The sequence below is a fragment of the Sarcophilus harrisii genome, chromosome 3 (assembly GCF_902635505.1).
Source record: "Sarcophilus harrisii chromosome 3, mSarHar1.11, whole genome shotgun sequence".
In the NCBI taxonomy this organism is placed as follows: domain Eukaryota; kingdom Metazoa; phylum Chordata; class Mammalia; order Dasyuromorphia; family Dasyuridae; genus Sarcophilus; species Sarcophilus harrisii.
In genome coordinates, this window is record NC_045428.1 from 30,583,098 (window position 1) to 30,606,415 (window position 23,318).

The window sequence follows — 23,318 nt, forward strand, 5'->3', positions numbered from 1 at the left end:
TTGTTGCTACAACAGTTAGCATTATAGAACTTGTTCCATAACTGATAGAGACATGAAAGTACTAGATGAAAATCTCTACTTGTGTGGATTCAAAATCACTTGTCTTGTGTGGATTCATAATGACCATAAAGACATTGCTTTTGAAATGTAGACTGCTTTCACATATCTCACGGAAAGTTTTAAAACAAAAGTACTAATGTCTAGGCTTTATTTCCTTGGATTTTATGCAGATAGTTTGTATTACTGAAGTAACCCTAATAGAGTTTTGTTGTTATAGAAAAGTTACATGCCTAAAACTCTTGAGATTGATGAAGTTTAGGTAAGAGGATAATTTTGCATTTTGGGGAAACTTATCATATAAAATACGAAGACATATTTAAGTCCATTCGATTCTTCTATTTCCACTTATTATTTCTAAACTCTTGTTAATGACAAGACGGGGAAAGATTAAGAGAACAGTTTTGAATTTCTACATGAATATATATCCTGGTACTGAGCTTTCATGCTCTTGGTCTATTTTCTTTATCTATTTTCAAGAGTAACACCGAATCTTATTTATCTAGATTGCCACAATGCTTTTGGCCTGCTTGTGAGGCCACCGACAGAACAGGCAAATGTGTTGCTCAGTTTCCAGATGACGTCAGAGGACCTTCCCAAAGACACCTGGCTGAAGATGCTCTGCCGACATGTGGCCAACACCATCTGTAAAGCAGATGCTGTAAGTTCTTATGTTTGTTAGTGAAAATGATTTCAAGTACATTGTCACACAAACATAGAGTACTTAGAATTTCTTATGAAATAGTGGGAGCCGGCACATGCTGTTTCTCTTATCAGGAGAATGGCTGGATCCTCAGAACCTTTGGGGTTGGAAACTCCATTTTTGAGTCAGAGGGATCTACAGTAGACAGGGTTTGAACTTCATCTTCCTCCTCCCTGCCCATGAATCCGTCCCTGGCTAACATAAAACCACTCTGGACCTCAGCCTCCTTGGTTGTGAAGTGAGAGAGTTGTACTGAAGTGATCTCCAGGCCTTTGTGCCTTAAGCGTCCTCTTTAGGTTCCTCTGCTATTTCCTCACATAGAAGAGGACTATCCAGTCGCCAGAGTATTTGTCTGGATACATAACTTTTCTCTGAGACTGATGGGGCAGGGAGAAAAACGGATAGGCGATCAGGAGCAAATGCTGGGATTTGGCCAAAGTTGTATAAATTGAAGCTGTGGCCATGTGAAGTAGGCAAGCATGTAGGCAGAGCAGAATGTTGTGATACTCGATAATGTTACATTTTTCAGGGTCTTTAGCCCTTGTTGCTTCTTAGAACCTTGGTGACCTTGGCCATGTTTCATTCTGTTCATGGACTTCATTCTTGTCATCTCTTAGGATTAGGGGGTTAAAGTCAATAATCTCTAGGATCGCTTCTAATTCTAGATCCTGAGCCTGTGATGATAATGTATCCTATGTATGTGTGTGTGTATTTGTACATGGAAATGATGCTATGTGACATTGATGGGAGCATTTGGCAATCAGTATTAACTCTATAACTACAACTGATGATGACAAATGGAATGTATAGTTTGATATTTAATGGTGTTCATAATCCTGTTAAGTACTAAGCAGGATGACCATTTCTACAGAACAGAGTGTCTTTTAGACTTCTCTTCAGAACTGTCCATACACCCTCTCCTTGATGTCAGACTAATGTGACAGATGGCTGTTTGCTTGAATCTGGGACCAGAATTATCATTCTTTGAGCTTCTGGGTGTGGGGTGATTTCTGTTGATATGAAGAGTGGCCTTTCGAGGCCTGCTTGGAATGTGCACTTCTCCTTTGCGTTGTCATAGAGATCTTTAGAATATCTTTGATGGATTTATCCCTGCCGGTGCATTCTTGAGAGATTAGGGCTAACAGTTAGCAATTTTTGCAGTTCATCGGTTATCTGTCATCTTTTCTTTTGACTCTTCAACTTTTATGCCTCTCTTTAAGAAAAAAAAATTTTTTTCTTACCCCTAAATCTCCTTCATAAAAAAATAAAAATTTGAGTAAAATCCAAATGATTATATGAGCAGATCAAGTCCTGGCTGTTTAGGCAACATTTCATGTATGAAAACTTACTCTCTTTTATCAAGAGACCCAAGGCATCAATAGTTCTTCATTTTTTCCCCGGAAGCAAGGTTGGTCATTAAAATTCATTTGAAGTCTGTTAACATTTTCATGCTTTCATTTGTGTTGAATCATTTTTGGGGTTCTGCTTTCTTCTCCATGAGTTTCTATATACATTTCCCTATGTTTTTCTGAATTCTTCATAACATGTTATCTATTGTGGCCTAATAATCTTTATTTATTGAGTACAGTTGGTTTAGCCATTCTCCCTATAATAGAAAGAGCTGCAATAAATATTTTGGTGAATATGTGACTTTTTTTGGTCATTGGTTTTCTTGGGGCTCTTCTGCTTTACATATCTGGAGAGTTATAATAGGAGGAGTTATTTGTTATCTCATTGCTGCTTTGAAGATGTAACCAGATCTCTTGTATTGTCTGTACAACTCTCTCCTCAGTCACCCAGGCTCAGAATGTTCACATCATCTTTGACTCTCTTCCCTCATCTTGCCAGATTCTACGGGCTCTGCCTTGAGACATCTCTTCTATCTGTCCCTCCTTTCTACTCCTGGTACCTATCTTAAGTATCTTCTCTTTTCAGCTTGGTTATTGAATTGGACTGTTAACTAGTATTTCTGCTCTCTTTAATTCATCCTCCAGTGGCCTCAGTGCAACAACTCTGGTTTGTGCCCCTGAGGTCCTGATGCCTCTTGAATAAAATGTGAATTTCTGATCTTGACATGAAAACCTTGCTCAAGCCTGCCTTTCTCACACTGCTTGATCTCCTGTTCCGTGATTGGCTAAAGTAGACAGATTCTGGCCCCTTGCTATGTCTGTGCCCATTTGATCCTCCATCCCTCTCTACTGAAGACCTTCCATTTCTTTGCTGCAGCTTTTCCTGAACCTCCTATTCTAATTCCCAGCAAGAGAGAAGGCATAATTCAAATACCTTATAGCACTTTACCTAGACTCTCCTTTTTGCTTAATCCATTCTTCCTTCATATAATTATGTTGAGGCAGTGAGATGGCATAGGAAATAGAAGGCTGAACCCCAGTTGGACTCAGAACCCAAGTTCCTTAGCCTAGTGACTTTGTACAATCATTTAAACTCGGCCTCAGTTTCTTTATGTGAAAAATGAGGATTTTATTAGTCTCTACTTCCAAGGTTCTTGTGAAGATCAAATGACATATGTGGAAAACAGTTTACAAATCTCAAAGTGTTATATGAATGCTAGTTTCTTCCCCCACTCCCATTCCCATTAGAGTTATAAAATCCTGAGAAGCAGGGTCTATTATATCTTTTTATCCCCTGTCTAACATAAGTGCTTGTTGGACATCCAGATGGTTCAGAGGGTGGAGCTCTGGGCCTGGACTCAGGAAGGCTGAGATATGTGATCCTGGGCAAGTGAACCTCTGCTTGCCTTAATCTAGAGAAGGAAATGGTGAGCCCTTTTGGTGTCTTCCAAGAAAACCCCCTACATGTGCTTTGGTCCACAGCGTCTCAAAGAGTTGAACACAACTGGACAACAGCACAGGAAGCACCATGCTCAGGCCCCAAGACATAGACACAGAAATTACGTAGCCATGCTCTTGCAATAGCTCACGTCTTTATGAAGTAGAGCAGGATCAGGGTTTCTAAGCAAAACTAGGACGTTTTATTCAATACAAGCTTGCATATAATTTAAAGTATAATTCAAAATATTGCTTTCAATGCTTTCTTGTCTGTTTCCTTTTACATTTCCTTTTGTCCTTGATGAAATGCTTCTCTCTCTCTCTCCCCCTTTATGCCCCTTCTCCTCCCTCTCTCCTTGGGCTCCCACATCACTTCCCGCAGGGATGGAAGTTTGTGGTCCATCGGCCGCATTGACCTAGCAGATGGTCAGTCTTTTTACTGCTGAGTAAGCGGCTCCTGTCATTCACCTCTCTGTGTGATGGCTGCCGAGGCCAGGCCAGAGGCAGCCAGGTTCACTTCTGTATTTCCAGCCTCTGGGGTTAAGCTTCATTGGAGTCTGACTTTTACATAGTAGTTGCTTAATTAATATTGAATAATTGATAGGAAAATTGTGTGAAGTATCTTGTTGTTTGCCTGTATGCCACAAGATGGCGCCAAACATTTAACTAATATGTCCTGGGTTACTTGGAGCATTCGGTCCCTTCAGAAATTTAGATTGGGATGACACCTTCTGGGTGCTTTATATGTGCAGAATTCTAGGAATGGTAGTGAAGCCACCCTTGGTAAGCTTGGCACTTTCTGTAATAGCTAAGAATATATATTGTTACCTAGTGTTGGCTAAAATCTGGTACTGGGTTTGCATGGGAAACGGGTATAAAGTAACTGAGTCCACAAAATGCTGATTTACTTGTTTAGTTCCTACAAACTATGCATTTAATATCTCATAGCTGAGAGAGTATCATTGCCAGTGTGACCTTCCTAACAGCCATGACCTCACAGCAGTCTAAGCCTCTGCATTAGTTCTTCAAAAACTTTCTGAAGCCAAGTCTTGCCTTCCTCCTCCCTTCTATAATCTGCCTCTCCAACTTTCTTTCTCACCACTTGCCTTCACATACTCACACTGCCCCAGCCAAATTGGGCAGAACAAAATCTTTTTCATTTCATATTCCCAATTTCCATATCACTGTGTTTGCACAGATTACATGCCCCCCATATCTAAGAGAGACTGTGGCATTTCTGTCGGTTGAAATCCTTTAGTACAACTTTCTGAAGACTTCACTGATTTTTATAGAAGTGATCCTTTCTTAAACCTCCTGCCACTCTTCCCTACCCCAGTGGATTTCATAACTTAATTTGCATTATTATTATGACACATTTTATTTCTCTCCACTAGAAGTGAAATACTTGCCTGCAGGCTAGGGACTATGTTTCATTTTTGTATCTTAAGCATCTAACCCAGTACCTTTCCCATTATAATCACTTGATAATTTTTTTTTAATGGAATTAAGACTTAGCATTTCATTTGCTCTCTTTAAATAATCCTAGCAACTATTTATTCATTTATTGTGAAGTCATCTGCTTTGCAAAAATGTCCCATTTTTTTAAAGGAAAAAACCCCATTGTTGTCATTTATCAGTAATCCCTTCACTAGAGAACTCTTCCTTGTTCTATCCATTCTCCCCTGCCAAGAGGAAGAAGTTATTTAATTAACAGTCTTGCAATCACAATTGGTCATTGCATTGGTGTCTTTTAGTAGTGTTTTCCATTATATTATTCTGGTCATTGTGTATATCATACCCGCTATCAGTTTATACAGGTCTTTTCAACTTTCTCTGCATTTGTTACATTGCCAATTTTAAGGATTCAACAATACTTTGATCTATTTCTAGTTCCATTGACACCTTGAGGAGCAAGGAGCAAATATGGTCATATTCCAAATTCCAAATTGATTTTCAGAATGGATGAACTAAATCACAATCCTTCCAATGTGTTTAAATTCCCCCTCCCCCAGTATAGTTAAATCAGTTTCAAAATAGAAATTATTAAACTTGTTGAGTTTATTTTTCATCTACTTGTTATTTTGAATTTAAATAAAATTTTTAAGAGAATTTTGGTGGTCTTAAAAAAACTAACAAATTCTATTTTTTCAACAGGAAAACCTTATTTATTCTGCAGATCCAGAATCTTTTGAAGTAAATACAAAAGATATGGATAGCACATTGAGTAGAGCATCCAGAGCAATTAAAAAGACTTCTAAACGGGTAAGACTTCATTAAAACTAATATTATACTTCTACAACATGTTTTTCACTATCTTTTCCCCAGAATATAATGCTACAACGGTAGACATCACTGCTTCTGAGATGGGTTTTTTATAATCTAGATATTGTCCATAGCCTGAGAAATGGCCTCTAGACAGTGTTTTGATTGAGCCCATTTATAGTAAGTGTACTATAATACTTTATATAACATTTTCTGGGCCCTTGCTCTCCTTGTTGGTCATTCTCTTTAATGAAAACATTTTGTAGGTCTAGAAAGTTCTGAGCTACCATAGAGTTCTTTAAAATTATTTGTTCTGCTTGTGTGTAGAGATCACCTCCTCCATTCCCCTTTCCCTTCCTCCCATTGTTTCTCCCAACTTCCCTAGGATCCCTTCAGGTCCATTAAAATAAAAGCTTGTATTCTAATTAGACTTTTCTCTTTCTTATTTATGATGAGGACTTGGCTTAGACATCTAAGCTCTCCTTCTTAAGTTTTTCACTATGCAAGTGAGCTGGGATGTTGATTGCCTCATGTACTTCCTCTAGACGTGAGGTCCAAATAAGATAGTTCATGGGAGAGTACTTGGAAAAATATAGATACTCTACAAGAGCATGATTGTGCCTAATAATTTAGTGCTGTCCTGGGGCTACTAGCCCTTTTGTGAGAATACTTTAAAAATATGTGTTTTGCTCCTTTTGCTTTGCATAATATTTGATGTTTATCAGCTGTTTTAGATTTGCCAAGTAACTGTCATTCCATTTATACCTAGGTTACCAGGGCATTTTCCTTCACCAAGACTCCAAAGAGAGCTTTCCGAAGGACTTTGATAACTGCACAGAGCAGCGTGGAGGGGAGGAGCCCTTGCTCGAGCAGTGACACTTACATCGGCAGCCGCCTGACCAGCACAACCTCATTAGCAGTAAGTCCTACGCTAACCTTGCACAATACCTGACCACGTTGCAAAGGGTGGGGTGGTGGGGAACAGAATTTAACACTTGATTTTGTGTACATTTCATGATGAATTGCTGCCAGACCATAAAAATCAGTAGCATTCTGTTGGTGCAAACATCAGAGCTCTGGGCAAATTCTCCTATTGAACAGCTGGGAGGGAACGTGCGAACCCCCCTTCTTGGCTTCTTGTTGTCCCTGTGGGGCAAGCTGGTGTGATTCCAGCTCTGTCACAGGTGAGATGCACTTCAGGGCTGAGTGCACGTGGTAACAGATGATGAGATGAGTTTTCTCTTCTGAAGCAGGAGGGTGTTAAGAGAGTCAAAGTGGATATTAATTATTTTCTTTGTAAATCCCGTGATCATTGGAAACTTTTTCTAGGCCTTGAATTCCAAAATAAGATTGTAGTTCTAGATGGGATATAGATTATCAAATGTATCTGGTTAATAGAAAATCATGTGATACATTAATAATATAGAACATTAAAGACCAGTAATTATTAACTTTTCAAGTGTGTGTGTGGGAGGGATAGATGTGTTCTTGGTTCTCACCACTTTATATTAGCCAGATCTTTGATGTACATTAACTTTCAGTTATCATGTAACACGTTTGAATAAATTTCTAGAGTGTTGAGACAAACAACTAAGACCTAGAAAGAAGCCAAGAAGTTGTACTTGGTTTACTAATCTGATGTATGTACAAAACACCTGTATCTATGATCTCTAAAGTGAACTAACTCTTGCTTTGCTTTATTGAGGTGTGATGATGCATTTTGGAAATAATAACTAGGTCATAACTTTGTTTTCTTACGTATATCTATAGCGTTGAGAGCAACACATGCTTTGAATCATAGGAAAATAGAATTTTACCAGAAAATTATATTTTAAAAAATACTTCTTAGAGGGATTGCTTTAACATTTTAATTGTAATCTTTTAAAAATTTCCTATATTTATGAAAGGGGAATCAAAGATATTGCTCTCCTTTTCATCATTACTTGCTTTTTAGTAATAACTCTCCTCATCTGTTTATAGATGACCTGTTTGATTTCCAAATACAGAGTAATTGGATCTGTTCATGCCTCATCCTCTACTGATGGACCCTTAAAGCTTTTTGCTTCTTTCTAGTTCCCATAATGATGTCTCCTTCATAGCAGAGAGAAATATTTCTCTTCAAACTAGAAAAAACTCTAAACATCTATTGATTCTAAAAGCTCCCTAAATCACTCTTAACGTTTATGAAAAGTTGGGGCAAACAGTGATAGAAGGAAACTCTAAAGATGCTTAAAGTTAGTTATATTGAGGAGAGTTCAACTTGGCATAAATGCTTCTTAAAAAAGTAAAATGCTAATTTTTCTTTTCCTGAATTACCAATTGGGAATTGAGGTTTTGCACAATTTCTTGGTTCATAGTTCTTGGACTGAATTTCTTGCACCTTTGGTCATTAGTCACAAAGAATTTAAACATGGTGAAATTTCAGCACCTTTTGAGGTTTTCTGATATTAAAAAAACCCCACAAGTTTACAAAAGACTATTTTGAAGAATAGATTTACATGTAAAGATCTGCTTCACAATCATATTTGTGACATTAAACACTGGCTTAATAATGCTACATTTAAGGTGTACAAACCTGAACACAATGTTAGCTCTGCTGCTAGATATTTGAATTTTGACTTTAGTATTGATTAGTACTCAACTGAGCAGTGAAACCGATCATTTTGTTTTGCTATTTAATTGGTAAGCGTATTGAATAAAAACTTAATGAAATTACAAGCCATTCACCCTGATATATTTTCTTTTTTATTGTTTTAAGTAGTAGCATTATAATTTTTATTAAAATTGAAATCTACTTTTGAGCTTTTTTTTCCATGTTGTGTGATATGTTGTATCATAGCTGTCAGATTTGCCCATATCTAATTGTGATCTCTGAAGCAGGAAATTTGGAAGCTTAACTTTTTTTTTTTTTTTCATGATTTCTTTTTTCTTTTTATTTATTTATTTATTTAATTAAATAACTTTTTATTGACAGAACCCATGCCAGGGTAATGTTTTTTACAACATTATCCCTTGCACTCACTTCTGTTCCGATTTTTCCCCTCCCTCCCTCCACCCTCTCCCCAAGATGGCAAGCAGTCCTATACATGTTAAATAGATTACAGTAGATCTTGGATACAATGTATGTGAACAGTTTTCTTGTTGCTCAGGGAGAATTGGATTTAGAAGGTATAAATAACCTGGGAAGAAGAACAAAAATGCAAGCAGTTTACATTCATTTCCTGGTGTTCTTTCTTTGGGTGTAGCTATGGAAGCTTAACTTTTTGACAAAAGTATAACTTGAGGAATTTATTATTTAAGCCTCATTCTCTAATGCACTGCCCTTCCCCTACTTCTTTCTTTTTGCCTACCCTCCTAATTCCACTGGTGTCTGAAACCTATCCAAATCTCCATTATCTTTTAAAAGGATTGTTTAGGAACTTGTGAAGAGACTGAATATACAACTATCAGTTGTTTTAGAAAATTGTCTTACATTCTCTGGCCTATTCAAAAATCTACCTCTCATTTCAACTTTATGATTGTCTTTCTACTGTAAAAACTTATTTCCAAAGTGTAGAGGAATGCTGCACCATTAATTTCAACTATCAAAAATGTTGTAGACCAATGCTAGCACATCATTTAATCCAATGTCTGTTTAAAAGAGGGGATCTTTCAAATATTTTTCGAACTGCTCTAGTTTTCTTATTAAGGTATTTTAAGTCAATTTTACTCAAAGTTTGTTATCCTTTTTTTTTTTTTTTTTCTCATTTTGAATTGTCTTATTTATGCTATGGTTGTGAGTTTATTACCTTTATGGATAATGTAGAAATACTGATGGTAATGTAGGAGAGTTCAACATCTGTTAGAAAATCTTGAACTATATTATGATCCTTTTTCTTTTTTGCTTTACAGGGTATTCCATCCCCTTCCCTTGTTAGCCTTCCATCATTCTTTGAAAAGAGGAGTCATACTTTAAGCCGATCTACAACTCATTTGATATGAAGTTATTCCTCTTATGATGTCTTAATCCAGTGACTGACAAGCAGCTTATTCTTGAGACAAGATATTGACTTAAATAGTACTGTCATTAGCACTTGATGAAAACCAGGCGGACGTTAGGTAACACTAAATTAACCATTTGAATTTTTTAAAGGGATTAGTTGCTCAGTTATAAACATAAAAAGTGAAGAAACTGATATTGGGTTAGATGTAATTTATTTGTTTAAACTCTTCTTTCCACGGCAGTATCTTAAGTTATTTCTAACATCAGTAATTTTGATCCTTTGATACAATAAATGATTTTATTGTTGGATGCAAAGATTCTGATGTAGACTTTTGTATAGTGCCTAGTAATGATCACATGGAATACATCTGTATAAATGCTCTGTGAAGTGCAGAGGTCAAGTGACATTGTCAAGATTCTCGCTGAATAAATGACTTCCCCGGCAGCTGACTCTGCAGACACGTTTGCTTCACCATGCTGCTTCAAGTACAGTGATTTCTCTGTATTGTGTATTTCCAAATCTGGCACATAAGGAAAAAATGATAATTTGTTCCACATAAAAAAAAAGTGTAACTGACAGAAATAAAGTCCTTTTATATAGATTGTAGTGAGGACATAGTTTTGAAAATATTGTATGTTTTGCACAAAAATAGGTCAGTGGGTACATATAGTTACTTCAGAGTCCAGATGGTTTTTTTTTTTTATATATATATATCATACATGTAGCAACTGGGATACTTTTAAAATTTAGTTTTATAGTTTGTAAAAGGTCACTTTGAAGTACAAGACTATGAAAAAATTATACTGATAATGTATTTATAGCATTTAATCAACGTTATTTTGAAAGTTGGCACAGTTTGCTTATCTGCTTTTAAAATATGCATGTATATATTTGGGCATTTCATGGTGAAATCCAGATTGTGGTTCTGAATCAGGTGTAAAATTAAATTCATTTATTTACTGTAAAAATAGCTCTATCTCAAATTTTCTATATATAGTCTTGTTTTTTTCGTTATAGTGAATATTTTGAAATAATCCCCTTTTCTTATCTATTTAGGGACTAATCTAAACACATTGATGCCATTTAGTAATTCTCAGGTTTCTGTTATAAGACTTTGACTACATACGATTGTTGTATGTTGTGCATGTAACTAGAGTGCTGCTTTTGAGGATATTAAATGGCCCTTTTCTGATGTGTTTTTAAAACTAAGAACTGTGTAAATAAAGATGTAAAACCCTCCAATGTTTACTGTTCTGACTTTAAAGAATAAAAGAAAATCCAGAAAAAAAAAATGACAAAAAAAGGACAAACCAGAATCTTTTGTGATTTCAAAATAAATCTGCTACAAGTGGTTACTTATCACAGTTATCCTTGACCTTAAAATGATAAAATTAGAGGAGTAAGTTAATTTTATAAATCAGTTATTTTACAGAAATAAAAATGCAAATTAAAGGAAGGTCACAGGCAGTATTATTATTTATGAATCTGACTTTCCTGATCACATGACCAATACATTCATATGGCTGTCATTCCTTAGAATGATCTTTTAATGTAGGAGAGTCATATTCAAGATAAAGTGATGGCAGAAACTTCTCTGCACTGACATTTGTGGCCAATATGTGTCTTAGGCCAGGGTCCTATTGTGTGACTATTAAGATACTCCAAACATTCATATAAGGTTAAAAGACCACATTTTTTTGAGTGTCTGGAAGTTTTTATTTTTAGGTCTTAATCTGACCGTCTTGCAGGAACTTTTTGTCATTTTCTGATATGAGATAATAGATAATCCCTAAATGTGTTTTTAGTTTATTTTTAACTCAGATTCTTCTAAAAAGGTGTTTGGAATGTGTCAAAAGCATGCCTAGCTTTTGACAATCAACTTTGAAAATGATTTTTTAAAAGTTAGTTTCTTCAAAGATTGTTATAAGATACTCAAGAAGAGGAAACGTGATATGCTTCACTTTAGGAAAACTTCATTTAAAAGCATCTGAATTTTCACAAATGATAAATGAGGATATAAAGTTTCAATTGATAAAATGACTTACCATAGGGTTTTTTTTTTTTTTTTTTTTAGTAAGTTTCTGTAGAATGTTTAAAATGTTTGATTTAATAAGTAGGGAGCATTTTTTATTTATAGCATTCTACAGGCACAGGGGGAGAGGTACAACAAAAACAGTTGTGGGTTTTTTTGTTTTTTTGTTTTGTTTTTTTTGGCTGAGGCAATTGGGGTTAAGTGACTCTCCCAGGGTCACACAGCTAGGAAGTGTTAAGTGTCTGAACCCAGATTTGAACTCGGGTCCTCTGGACTAAAGGGCTGTAGCTGTAACCATTGAGCCACCTAGCCACCCTGGTCTTGTTTTTAAACTGTCAAACACATGGTACTTTTGAACAAAGTTTAGTCAATATCAGAACAATTCAAATTGCTGGGAAAACTAGAGTTGATTGTACAAAATGTATCTAACAGTCTGGCATTTCGCTTAATCTGTCTGGATGAAGGTTCCATCATCTTCAAAGGGGAAAGATCACACTTGCGCTGTCTACATCATGGGGCTGTCACAAAGGTCCAATAAGGCAATACATGGGGAAATGATTTTGTAAGTTTAATATACTTTAGAAAATGCAAGCCATTATGTGAAGGAAGACTAATTAGGAAAAAAAGGTGTGTGTGTGTGTGTGTGCGCGCGCGTAAGTAAAACCTTTTCACATAAGGAACAAGGTATGTATTTGTATCTGTGCACTATCCAAAGAGGTCTCTGATAGATCCCTCCACTTGCTCAAGGATCCTTCAATACTGGCCTTCATGTTGCCCCAGACATTCCCCCTGGTGGTCTCTAGTCTTCCCTCTTCAACTCGTCCTCCTGGTTGCCTTTAAGACCCAACTCAAATCCCCACCTGTTGAGGGACCTTTCCTCTTTTTCTCCCCTCCTCAGTATTAGTGCTTTCTCTCCAAGATTAACTTCCATTTACTCTATATCCATGTTTTATGAATTTTGAGATTTGCATGTTGTCTCTGCTTAGAATGGGAGCGTCTTAAGGCTAAATGAACTGAAATCACTTTGGTATTTCTTTATGACTGAAATTACAAGACTAATATACTTCAAGCCAAGCTTGAAGGAACATTATTTAGCCTTGAATTTCGGTGCCTCGTTTTGTGTTCCCTAATAATGGAGACAATGATAGGGGATAAACCAGTGATTTCCTTGAAATAGACAACTTCCAGGGGTAGAAATGACTTCACCACTGCAAGTCAGCACCATTTCTTCAACTTTAAGCGACTTGGGTACTTCCAGCAACCGTGTAAGTGTATCAGCCAGTTCTTCCTGGCAAGGCCGGCTCTCCATCCTCCCAGGCCAGTTATGTCTTCATTCTCCGGGCCTTCCAGACTTCCAAGCCCCAAAAGGTACCGCCCTTCTTTCCTCTTACTAACTTTTATTAGATTATACATCCTTCATTGTTATGGCACGTGCTTAGCACAATGCCTGGCACATAGTGCTTAATAAATGCTTTTTGATTTAGCACTTTATCTAGTATTTAATAAATGCTTATTGATCACCTTTTACCAGATGCGAACATTGACTTAGATTGGCCCGAACTTCCCTTTTTTCACTGCTTGAGAGAGGGGGGTGGAATTTGTGTTAGTCTTGTTAGCGTCATTCATATTCCTCCACTCATCCTGATCTATATCTGACCATTGGACCCAAGTGTCTCTCTAAGGGAAAGTGAGGCTGGTGACCTTGCCCAGCCCTCCCTCACTTCAATCCAATTCACTTGCATGTTATGGCATCTCCTCTCTGATGTCATGGTCTTTTTTCCAGACCAAAAGGCAAACAACAATTCATGAAGCATTCAACTATTACTCAAGTCACCCTCCTTGGATACTTCAGTTCAACAAACACTTGTTTAAATGCTGACTAGGTGAAATAGTCCCTACCCTCAGGGAGCTTGTATGGCTATCATTATAATCATAATCACAACAAAACAAATTACAGCAGTAACTTCGGATGGCTCCACATACTGCTAAGTGCCTCATAAATATTCATTGCTAGAAAAATCTCACCTTTCATGCTGTTGGACAAAACTGGTAAATTTCTCATCTTATTTTAAGGTCACTAATTAACACTTCATTACTGTGACTTACTCTTCTCCCTATGGAAAACAAAACCTCTAGGGAATGAAGAAATATTTTGGAATATTTTATGATGCTGATGTTTTGCTAGAGAGGCAGTGTGATATATAGTGGGTCTCAGAGACAAGATAATCTGGGTTCATGTTCTAGCTGCATGTATAAATTGTGCCCCAGGGCAAAGCCTTTCACCTTGCAGTGGTCCCAAGTAATTTTCAAAACTGTAAATTGTGGAAAAGGGGCTGATGGCCTTTGGAAGAAGTTTCCATGCTGGGACTTCTTCACATTGATGAAATCACAGCCATGGACCAAAAAAAAAATTAGGTTTAACTCCGACTGCTTGCCAATAGTTCTCTGTTAGGTCTTCTGTTAGGCAACTGCCAACATGAGATGACCTTCAAAAGAAAAAATTGGAAATAATAGAAGAGAATAGAATATGTCAATGCTTTCTCCTGATCTTAGGGTCTTATTGCTCTCATCCTTATTCTGATCCAGCATACTTCTTTGTTTTCAGGCTTACTCACCCCAATCTGGTTCACCCATTTCCCAGGTTCCCTTATATCTTTTGGAATACATACTTATTTTCAGTCAGTTCCCATATATCCTCTAATTTTATTAACAACCTCCTTTCTATTTCTTGGTTCAATGGGAATGTTGAATTTCCTCTGAGGATACACATCCTTCGCAATCTTTCCATCAGAGGTTATTCCCTCCACACCTGACCATCACAAATCTAATAGGAAGAACTGACATGATCAGCTTGCTTTGGCCCTTTTTGGTTTCCTCTCACTCCATGGATCAATAATCCTTCCTCTTTTGAAGTCCATGTAGCTTGATTATTCCACTCTTCCTATCTTTGGGCCTGCCTTCATTCACTTCTCTCAATGACTTTAGGCCTTACCTCTATTCCACTGTCTTTGCGGATAGTGATATTCATGTTGACAATCCCCAAGCTTCAGTCCTTGATCCATGCTGGAGAGTAAACCTAGAGGCAGCTGATATGAATTTCATCGTCTTCTACTCCTTAAACTAGTGGTTCTCTAACTTTTGTTTTCAGTATCTTTATCCTATTAAAAATGACTGAGGATCTCTCAAGTGTTTTTGTTTATCTGGGTTATATGTATAGACATTTACCATATTGGAAATAAAAACTATTTTTGAATTTGTAGACCCTCTAAAAGGGTTTCAGAGATCCCCAAGATTCTAGACCATACTTTGAGAACCACTGCCTTAAACCTTTCAGCAACATCATCGGCTCAGTCCCTCTCTCATTACAGGGGTCAAGATACTTCTATTTCTCTCTAAAATTAATTCCTGGATTCTGTCATCTCATTCCTCCAGGACATTGTTCCATTAGTCTTTCCTTCCCTTTCTCTTTTCCCTTTCCCACTTTCCTTCCCAGTATTTCTCTTTCTACTTCTCTTCCATCTTTCACCCCTTCTCTTCCTTCCTTTCTATCTTCCCACCTCTTTACCCAATTTGTTCTGTCTACCAATATGCACAAATTAAAAATGAAAACAAAACATCTTTCCATTGAACATCCAGATGCTTTCCATCTCTCTTCTCTATTGCTAGACTTTGAAAGACATTTTCTACTCTCAGTGCATCCACTTCTTCACCACTCATTTTCTCCTTAATTCCTTAAATTGCTTTCCATGCCCATTACTCCACTGGAATTGTCTTCTCCAATGTAATGGTTGGATTCCTCTCGGTTTTGTGAGTCCTCAGCAGTATGGTAGAGTAATGTTGCACTTGGAGTCAAAATGAACAGGGGCAGGTCCCACTCTCAGACACTTGCTACCGGAGCAAGAGAACCTGAATAAGTTATTTAACCTCCAACCTCCCTGGACATCATCCTCTTCCTCTGTAAAAAAGAGAAGGTTGAATAGGATGATCTCCGAAGTCCTTGTGCAGTGCCTAGAACACAGTAGGGACTTAATAAATGTTTATTTCCTCCCTTCCTTTCTCTGTGTGATTCAATGATACACCTTGACATCTGGATGTCTTGACACCCTCTCCTTCTAGATGCTCTTTTCTCCTTGGGCAATTCTTTTAATTCCCTGATGCTCCTTCTGCCTCTTTGCTGTCTCTTCATCTTCTAGCCCCTTAAGATAAGTGTCAACCAAGGACAATCTTGAGGCGCTTTTTTTTTTCCCTCTCCTCATTTTCTTCCCTGTCAATGTTTTCAGTAGACTCATACAAATTAGCTGCTTTCTTGGTCTCAACACATAGAGTCAAGATTCCAATAGAGAAACGATCCATGTTGAAGGTATATTGACTTAGAAAACCACAAGTTAACACAAGCTATTGTGTATTTTTATTTATTTCGTCAAACGTTTCCCCATTAAATTTTAATCTGGTGCAGACCATTTGAGAATTTTGCTGGCTGCCCAGTCTGTGGGCTGCGTTCCACACTGCTAGCAACCTTCATCTTTATATCAAATGACTCCCAAGTCTACCTTTCTAATCCTGATCCCTCAGCACTCTGGAACCCACGTTTGTAACTCCTAGGGGACACTCCCATTTACATGTCCCATTGCATTTCAAACTCAAGATCCTTATCTTTTCCTAGAAGTCCTTTCCTATTTCTGACTTCCCTATTTCCATCAGGGCCGGTGTCATTCACCTTATCTCCTGTTATCTGAAGTTTCAGTCTTGCATTGGATATTTCCTGCTGAGGCTTCATCCAGTCCAGTCTCAGTTTTAAGAGAGAGAAACTAGTCCAGAAAAGTGAAGTGATTTCCCTAAATTACCCCAGGTTTCATGTAGTGGAAATTGGGATGAACACTTGGATGCTGTCTCTAAATCCAAAAGCTTTCTTTCATTCCCCATTTGTTCTTTCTAATTCAGTTACTTGCCAAGCCTTTCTATCTGGCCTCTGAAATCATTCTCACAATAATCTCTTCCTCTGTCTTCTCATGGCTTCTATCCTCATTCCTACCCATGTGACTTATGGCAATAATTTTCCTGCCTTAATTCAACAACCATTGATGCTAGACATTGTGCTAGGAATACAAAGGCAAAAACGAAATTCTTACTCTTTAGGAACTTAAAATTTCCAGTTTCTCTCTACCTTTAGACCACTCCTCAAATCACTGCCAAACTAATCTTCTGTGTGGATCTGTTAAGGTAAAAGTCTTAACTTTTTCCAATGGCTCTCCATTATCTACCTAACAAATAGTGGTCTATCTCTTTTGCTTATTTTTCACATCCATCCACAGCTGGTTGCCGCCTTTCTTTAACACGTTTATCATCTAGTTCTTTACATGTTCCTCTGATCACTGACATAAATCTAACTTGGTCAGAGTGAGTGGATATGTGAGTGGATATATTGCTTTGGGGGGGGGGGGGGGGGGCAGCTATTTGGCATAGTGGATAGAGCACTGGGCTGGGAGTCAGGAAGAGTCTCTTTGTGAGTTCAAATTTGGCCTCAGACACTAATTGTGTGATCCTAGGCAGTCACTCAACCCTCTTTATCTCACTTTCCTCATCTATAAAATAAGCTGGAAAAGATGGCAGACCACTCCCATATCTCTACCCCAAAATAGGGGCAGCTAGATGGCACAATGGATAGAGCACCAACCCTGGAGTCAGGAAGACCTGAGTTCAAATCTGGTCTCAAACACTTAATACTTGCTACTAGCTGTGTGACCCTGGGCAAGTCACTTAACCCCAATCGACTCACGAAAAAACCAAAACGAAACAAAAAAGAAACTCCCAAAATAGTCATACAAAGTCAGACATTACTGAACAAAGCCAATATATTGCAGTAATAATTTTTTCTCTGATTATTTTGCATATATTAACATTGTTGAATTATATATTATATTAACATATAATATGTATACTATTACATATATCTATTATTTTGCATCAATATTCATTGAGGAAACTGGTCTTTTCTTTAAAATTTGATGTTTTGGGGTTTAGAACCATATTTATCTCATAAAAAGATTCAGTTTTCTTTCTGAATTGGTGAGAATGATATTTGTAGAACATATTTGCTCTTTGTAAATGCATCTAGATTAGGGGTCTTATTTTCTTTGATAATTCAATTAATTTTTTTTGACATTGTATGTATAATTCTTATTCCTTAAAATTTGATTTTTTTAAATAGTTTTGATGATTTCCTTTGAATTCTTAGGGTTTTTTTTTTGGCACATAATTGAACATAGTCACTTGGGAGAAGTCTCACTCATTTTCTATTTTCACCTTTATTTCCTTACTTTTTAATATTTCTTTTGTATTTTGGGGATAATTTTATTTTCTAGTTTAAAAAAATTCATACTCACTTCCTTAATCTTCTGTTTTGTTAAAATGTGTCATCTGACAGACATTTTCCTCTAAGGACTGTTTTAATTCCATCACTGAAATTTTGATATGTTGTCTCATCATTTTTTCCAATATAATCATTATTTTCATGATTTGTCTTTAGACCTACTTGTTATTTATTCCAATTATGTCTGTATTTTTTTTGCTTAAGTTTCTTTTATATTTTTTTTATTGTGTTAAGGATTATAAGGGATGTTGATTATTTTTGCATATTTACATTTATAGTGTTTAAGATTTCTTATGCTTCAGCACATGATCACTTTTGGTTAAAGTTCCCTATGATACTTTATTCTTTATTTCAGAATTCTCCAAGTCTTTCAAGTCATTCTCCATTATCTCCAAGAAACTGTATATTTCTTCCTTGTTTACTTTTCTACTGGATAGACTTAGCTCTAATAGAAGAATATTAAAATCTCTTATAATTACTGTGTTACTCTTAGTATCTGTTAAGAATTTGGCTAAATTTGCCTTTAGGAATTTAGACACTATACCATTTAATGCATAGGAAGGACCCCAAAAAGGCTACCCTGGGGTAAACCTTTGGGAAAACAAGGACAAGAGATTTCACAGGAAGGGCAGGTATGGATGGATTGAGCGCTGCATTCATTCACATTAGCAAAATCATGAATCCATCGGAGACTTCGAGGAATGAAATTTTTTCTGTGTGTGGCTTACTGTCTATAATTTCTTGTATATTTTATTTTTAAATGATTTAATGAAATTCTTTTCTCTTATATTATTGCCAAGTCCTATTGACTTCCTTCCCCTCTGCAACAGAGTCCTTCTTTGTAACAAATATGAATAGTCAAGTCAAAAAAATGTAACATATTATTCATGTCTTCCTTTTTTATTTGTATCCTCAGAGCTTTATGCTGTGCTCATAGCAAGTGCTTATTAAGTGTTTTATTCATTCATTGTCCTTGTCATCTGTCCATGTCACACCTCTGGTTCACCAGCTTTGCCAAAGGGCAGGAAACATCCTTTCCTAGTAGGCTGCTGAAATCATAATTACTTGCTTGCATCTATTAGAGTTTTGAAGCCTTTTGGTATTGTTTTCCTTTACATTATTATGGACATAATATAAATTACTTTACTGGTTTTATTTCCTTCTGCTTCAGTTCACACAGGTCTGCCTAAGTCTATTGGAATTTTCTATATTTGAGATTTCTTGCAGTAGAATTATAGTCCAACTAATGAATACGATATAATTTGTTCAACCATTCCCTAAATGATGGGCATCCATTTTGTTTATAGATCTTTGTGGCTGTCATTCTTTTTCCCTGTCTTTCATCTCCTTGGGGTATATACAGCAGATAGTGATATTGCTAAGTCATATGCTATGGACAGTTTAGTGATTTTGTGTGTGTAATTTCAAGGTATTTTTCAGACTAATTGGACCAGTTCTATAGTGTAATTTCCCCTTTGGTTTCTTTTGACAATTTTTATTGTTGCCCTATCTGAAATTATGATGCAATTCCTACTTTTTCAAATTGCCTGAAGCATAATACATTTCCTCCTAGCTCCTCATTTTTATTCTGTATGTTTTGAAATAGATTTTTGTTATCTCTTTTGTTTTCAAGTCACCTAGATTTTCCTCAGCATTCCTACCCCATAGGCTCTCAGAAAGCTATCCCTTATAACAAATACATTTTTTAAAGAGAAAAAAGAAAAAGAAGAAGAAAAAAAGTTTCAGGAAAACCAATTAATACATAAAAACAATAAAAAAAAATTTGGCTTGATATGCCTTCTTCTACACTCTTTGTCTTACTTCCCTGCTCTTTCTCCCACCTCCAACTTCTTCAAAGGAGTCAGGACTTGAAGTGTCTTCTTATATTTCTTCTTTAGAACCAACCTTGTTCTTTGTAATTTTGTACCATTCATTTTCTTTAAATTTTTTGCTTTATTGATATCTTTTTTTTTTAATATCACTTAAATTTCATTCTGTATCTCTTCCTCTTCTCCCTCTAGAAAGCCATTCACACACAAGAGAATTTTAAAAGAAGGATAAAGAAAAGAAATTTATATTTAAAAGAATTTATAAAGAAAAATATTTCTTCCTGACATTAAGTGTATTTTTTATTTTTTAAAATTTGGGTATTTGTTAGTTTTGTTGATAATTATCCATTTCCCTTGATTTCTCAGTTTTACTGCTTAAAAAAAAAAAGAGCAAAAGTGGTCATTGAAAAGATCTGGCAGAAGAGTTATGGGGATATCTTCCCAGATCTGTTCTTCAGAGCCAAGCCTGCTTTTTAAAATTTTGCAACACTCATTTTCAGTTATTTTGTGGGTATTATTTACATTTACATTATTATAGACATTCATGTGTGTGCGCACATACACACATTTTTATTCTACTTTACTTTGCATCAATTCATAGAAATCTTTTCATATTTCTCTGTATTTATCATATTTGTTTTTTTCTCATAATAAGGAAATATTCTGTTATATACAATTGTACCATAATTTATTTAGCTCTTCTCTATATGATGGACATCTACTTTGCTTCTCATTTTTTTGCCACCACAAAAGAGAAATCAAAAGCTGGAGTTGAGGTTGCCAGGAGAAATATCATTACTCTCAGGTGTGTAAATAATATAATGTTGAGAAAGTGAAGAAGATATTAAGAAGCCTCTTGATGAGTGTAGAAGAGGAGACATATAAGTTGACTTGAAACTTGACATCAAAAAAACCTAAGATCTTGGCAGCTGGTCCCTTCATTTCCAGGTCAGTAGGGGGAGAAGAAATGGAAGCGATGTCTGATTTTATACTCTTGGGCTCAAAGATCACCACAGATGGCAACTGCAGTCATGAAATGAAGATTCCTTGGAAGGAAAGTTATGTCAAATCTGAACAACAGAGTAAAAAGCAGAAACATGACTCTGCCAAAAAAAAAATCCATATTGTCAAAATTTTTCCAGTGGCAACATAGGGTTTGAGAACTGGACTATAAGGAAAGCTGAACACGGCAGAAATTATACTTTTGAGTTGTGGTACTGAAGGAGACGTTTGAGAGTCCCTTGGACAGCAAGAAGATCCAATCAGTCTTGGCAAAGATGACAGAATAAGACAAGGACGAATATTGGAGGGGATGTGGGAAAACTGGGACACTAATACATTGTTGGTGGAATTGTGAATGGATCTAGCCATTCTGGAGAGTGATTTGGAACTATGTTCAAAAAAAAAATTATCAAACTGTGCATACCCTTTGACCCAGCAGTGTTTCTATTGGGCTTATGTCCCAAATAGAACTCAAAGGAGGGAAAGGGACCCACATGTGTAAAAGTGTTTGTGGCAGCCCTTTTTGTAGTGGGAAGAAACTGGAAACTGAGTGGATGCTCATTGGAGAATGGCTGAATAAATTATGATATATGAATGTTATGGAATATTATTGTTCTATAAGAAATAATCAGGAGGATGATTTTAGAGAGGCCTGGAGAGACTTACATGAACTGATGCTAAGTAAAATGAGCAGAACCAGGAGATCATTGTATACAACAACAATATTATAGATGATCAATTCTGATGAATGTGGATCTTTCCAACAATGAGTTGATTGATGCCAGTTCCAATGATCTTGTGATGAAGAGAGCCATCTATATCCAGAGAGAGAGACCGTGGGAACTGAGTGTGGATCACAACATAACATTCTCACTTTTGTTGTTGTTGTTCACTTACATGTTGTTTTCCTACTCATTTACTTTCTTTTTTTGATCTTATTTCTCTTGTGTAGCAAGAGAATTGTACAAATATATTTATAAATATTAGATTTAACATATATTCTTAATATATGTTAGAGGAAGAAGTGGGAGGAACGAGGAGAAAATTTGAAAGACAAGGCTATGCAAGGGTCAAAGTTGTCAAATTATCCATGCATATGTTTTGAAAATAAAAATTAGTTTAAAAAAAGATCAAATCAGTTAATACTTAATAGAAATTAATTCAGGCTATTCACTAGAAGATCAAATATTATAGAATAGAAGATCATTATATGTAATGAGAAGATGGGACTTGGTGGGAAAGACCCTGGTTTGGGGAGAGATTAAAGGCAAAAGGAAGTGGGAACAGCAGAGAATGAGATGAATAGATGAGTATCATGGAAACAATGAATATAAACTAGATAGACTTTGAGAGATAGGGGAGAACAGAAGGGCTTAGAGTACTATAGTCCATATAGTTATATGCCTAACAATATAATCTCTAAGTCAAAAGGTATAGACATTTTAATCATTTTTTAAAGCATCATTCCAAATGGCTTTTCTTGAATGGTTAAACCAATTCACAGTTTTATCTAAAGTACATTAGTGTGCTACTTTCCCTTCCTTTTGTCATCTTGGCTAATTAGGTGAATATGAAGTGAAACTGAAGAATTGTTTTGCTTTTCTCTTTCTAAGGATATGGAACAATGTTTTATATTATTATGAATAATTTGTGATTTTTTTTGAGAACTGTTCATATCCTCTGACCACTTATCTATAGGAGAATAGTTTTTAGTCTTTTGTATTTTTATTAATATGTTATATATACATATAAACAATACATATGTGTATATATATGTAATATATGTATATGCACATGTATATTTGCATGTATTCATTTATATGTATTAATACAGGAGTAAGAGAAATATATATGTATATATATAGTATATGAAATTCTTATCAGATGTATTTGACAAATAAGATTTCTCCTCAGTTGATTCTTACCTTCTTATTCTAGTTATATTAATTTTGTTCATTTAAAAGCTTTTCAGTGTCATGTAATCAAAAGTAGCTATTTTCTCTTTAGTAATTGTCTCTTTTCCTTGTTTGGTTTAAAATTCACTCTTTCACCATATCTGTGAAGGGTACCTGATTTGGTTTGAATAACAACAATAATAGCTAACATTTGTATAGTACTTTACAAAACACTTTACATGTTGTCTCATTTTATCCTTACAAAAGCCTTCTGAGGTGTGTGCTATTATTTGCATTTTACAGGTTAGGAAACTGAGTCAAACAGAGGGTTCATAGCTAGTGAGTATCTGAGGCAGGTTTTAAATCTAGATCTACTTGACTTGAAAGTCCCACCATCTG

At 36.0% G+C, this 23,318-nt stretch overlaps 1 protein-coding gene across 2 annotated transcripts in view; it reads left to right on the forward strand.

Annotated features, from left to right (window-relative positions):
- The window catches only part of ECT2 (epithelial cell transforming 2), a 58,480-nt gene extending 47,451 nt beyond the window's left edge, over positions 1 to 11,029 (forward strand). For both annotated transcript variants that reach the window (XM_031957671.1, XM_031957672.1), the window contains 4 exons: positions 564 to 718; positions 5,701 to 5,808; positions 6,578 to 6,727; positions 9,700 to 11,029. In XM_031957671.1, the coding sequence (XP_031813531.1) occupies positions 564 to 718; positions 5,701 to 5,808; positions 6,578 to 6,727; positions 9,700 to 9,789 (503 nt within the window). In that variant the 3' untranslated portion in view covers positions 9,790 to 11,029. The remainder of the gene's footprint in view (positions 1 to 563; positions 719 to 5,700; positions 5,809 to 6,577; positions 6,728 to 9,699) is intronic.
- Positions 11,030 to 23,318: the final 12,289 nt, after the last annotated feature.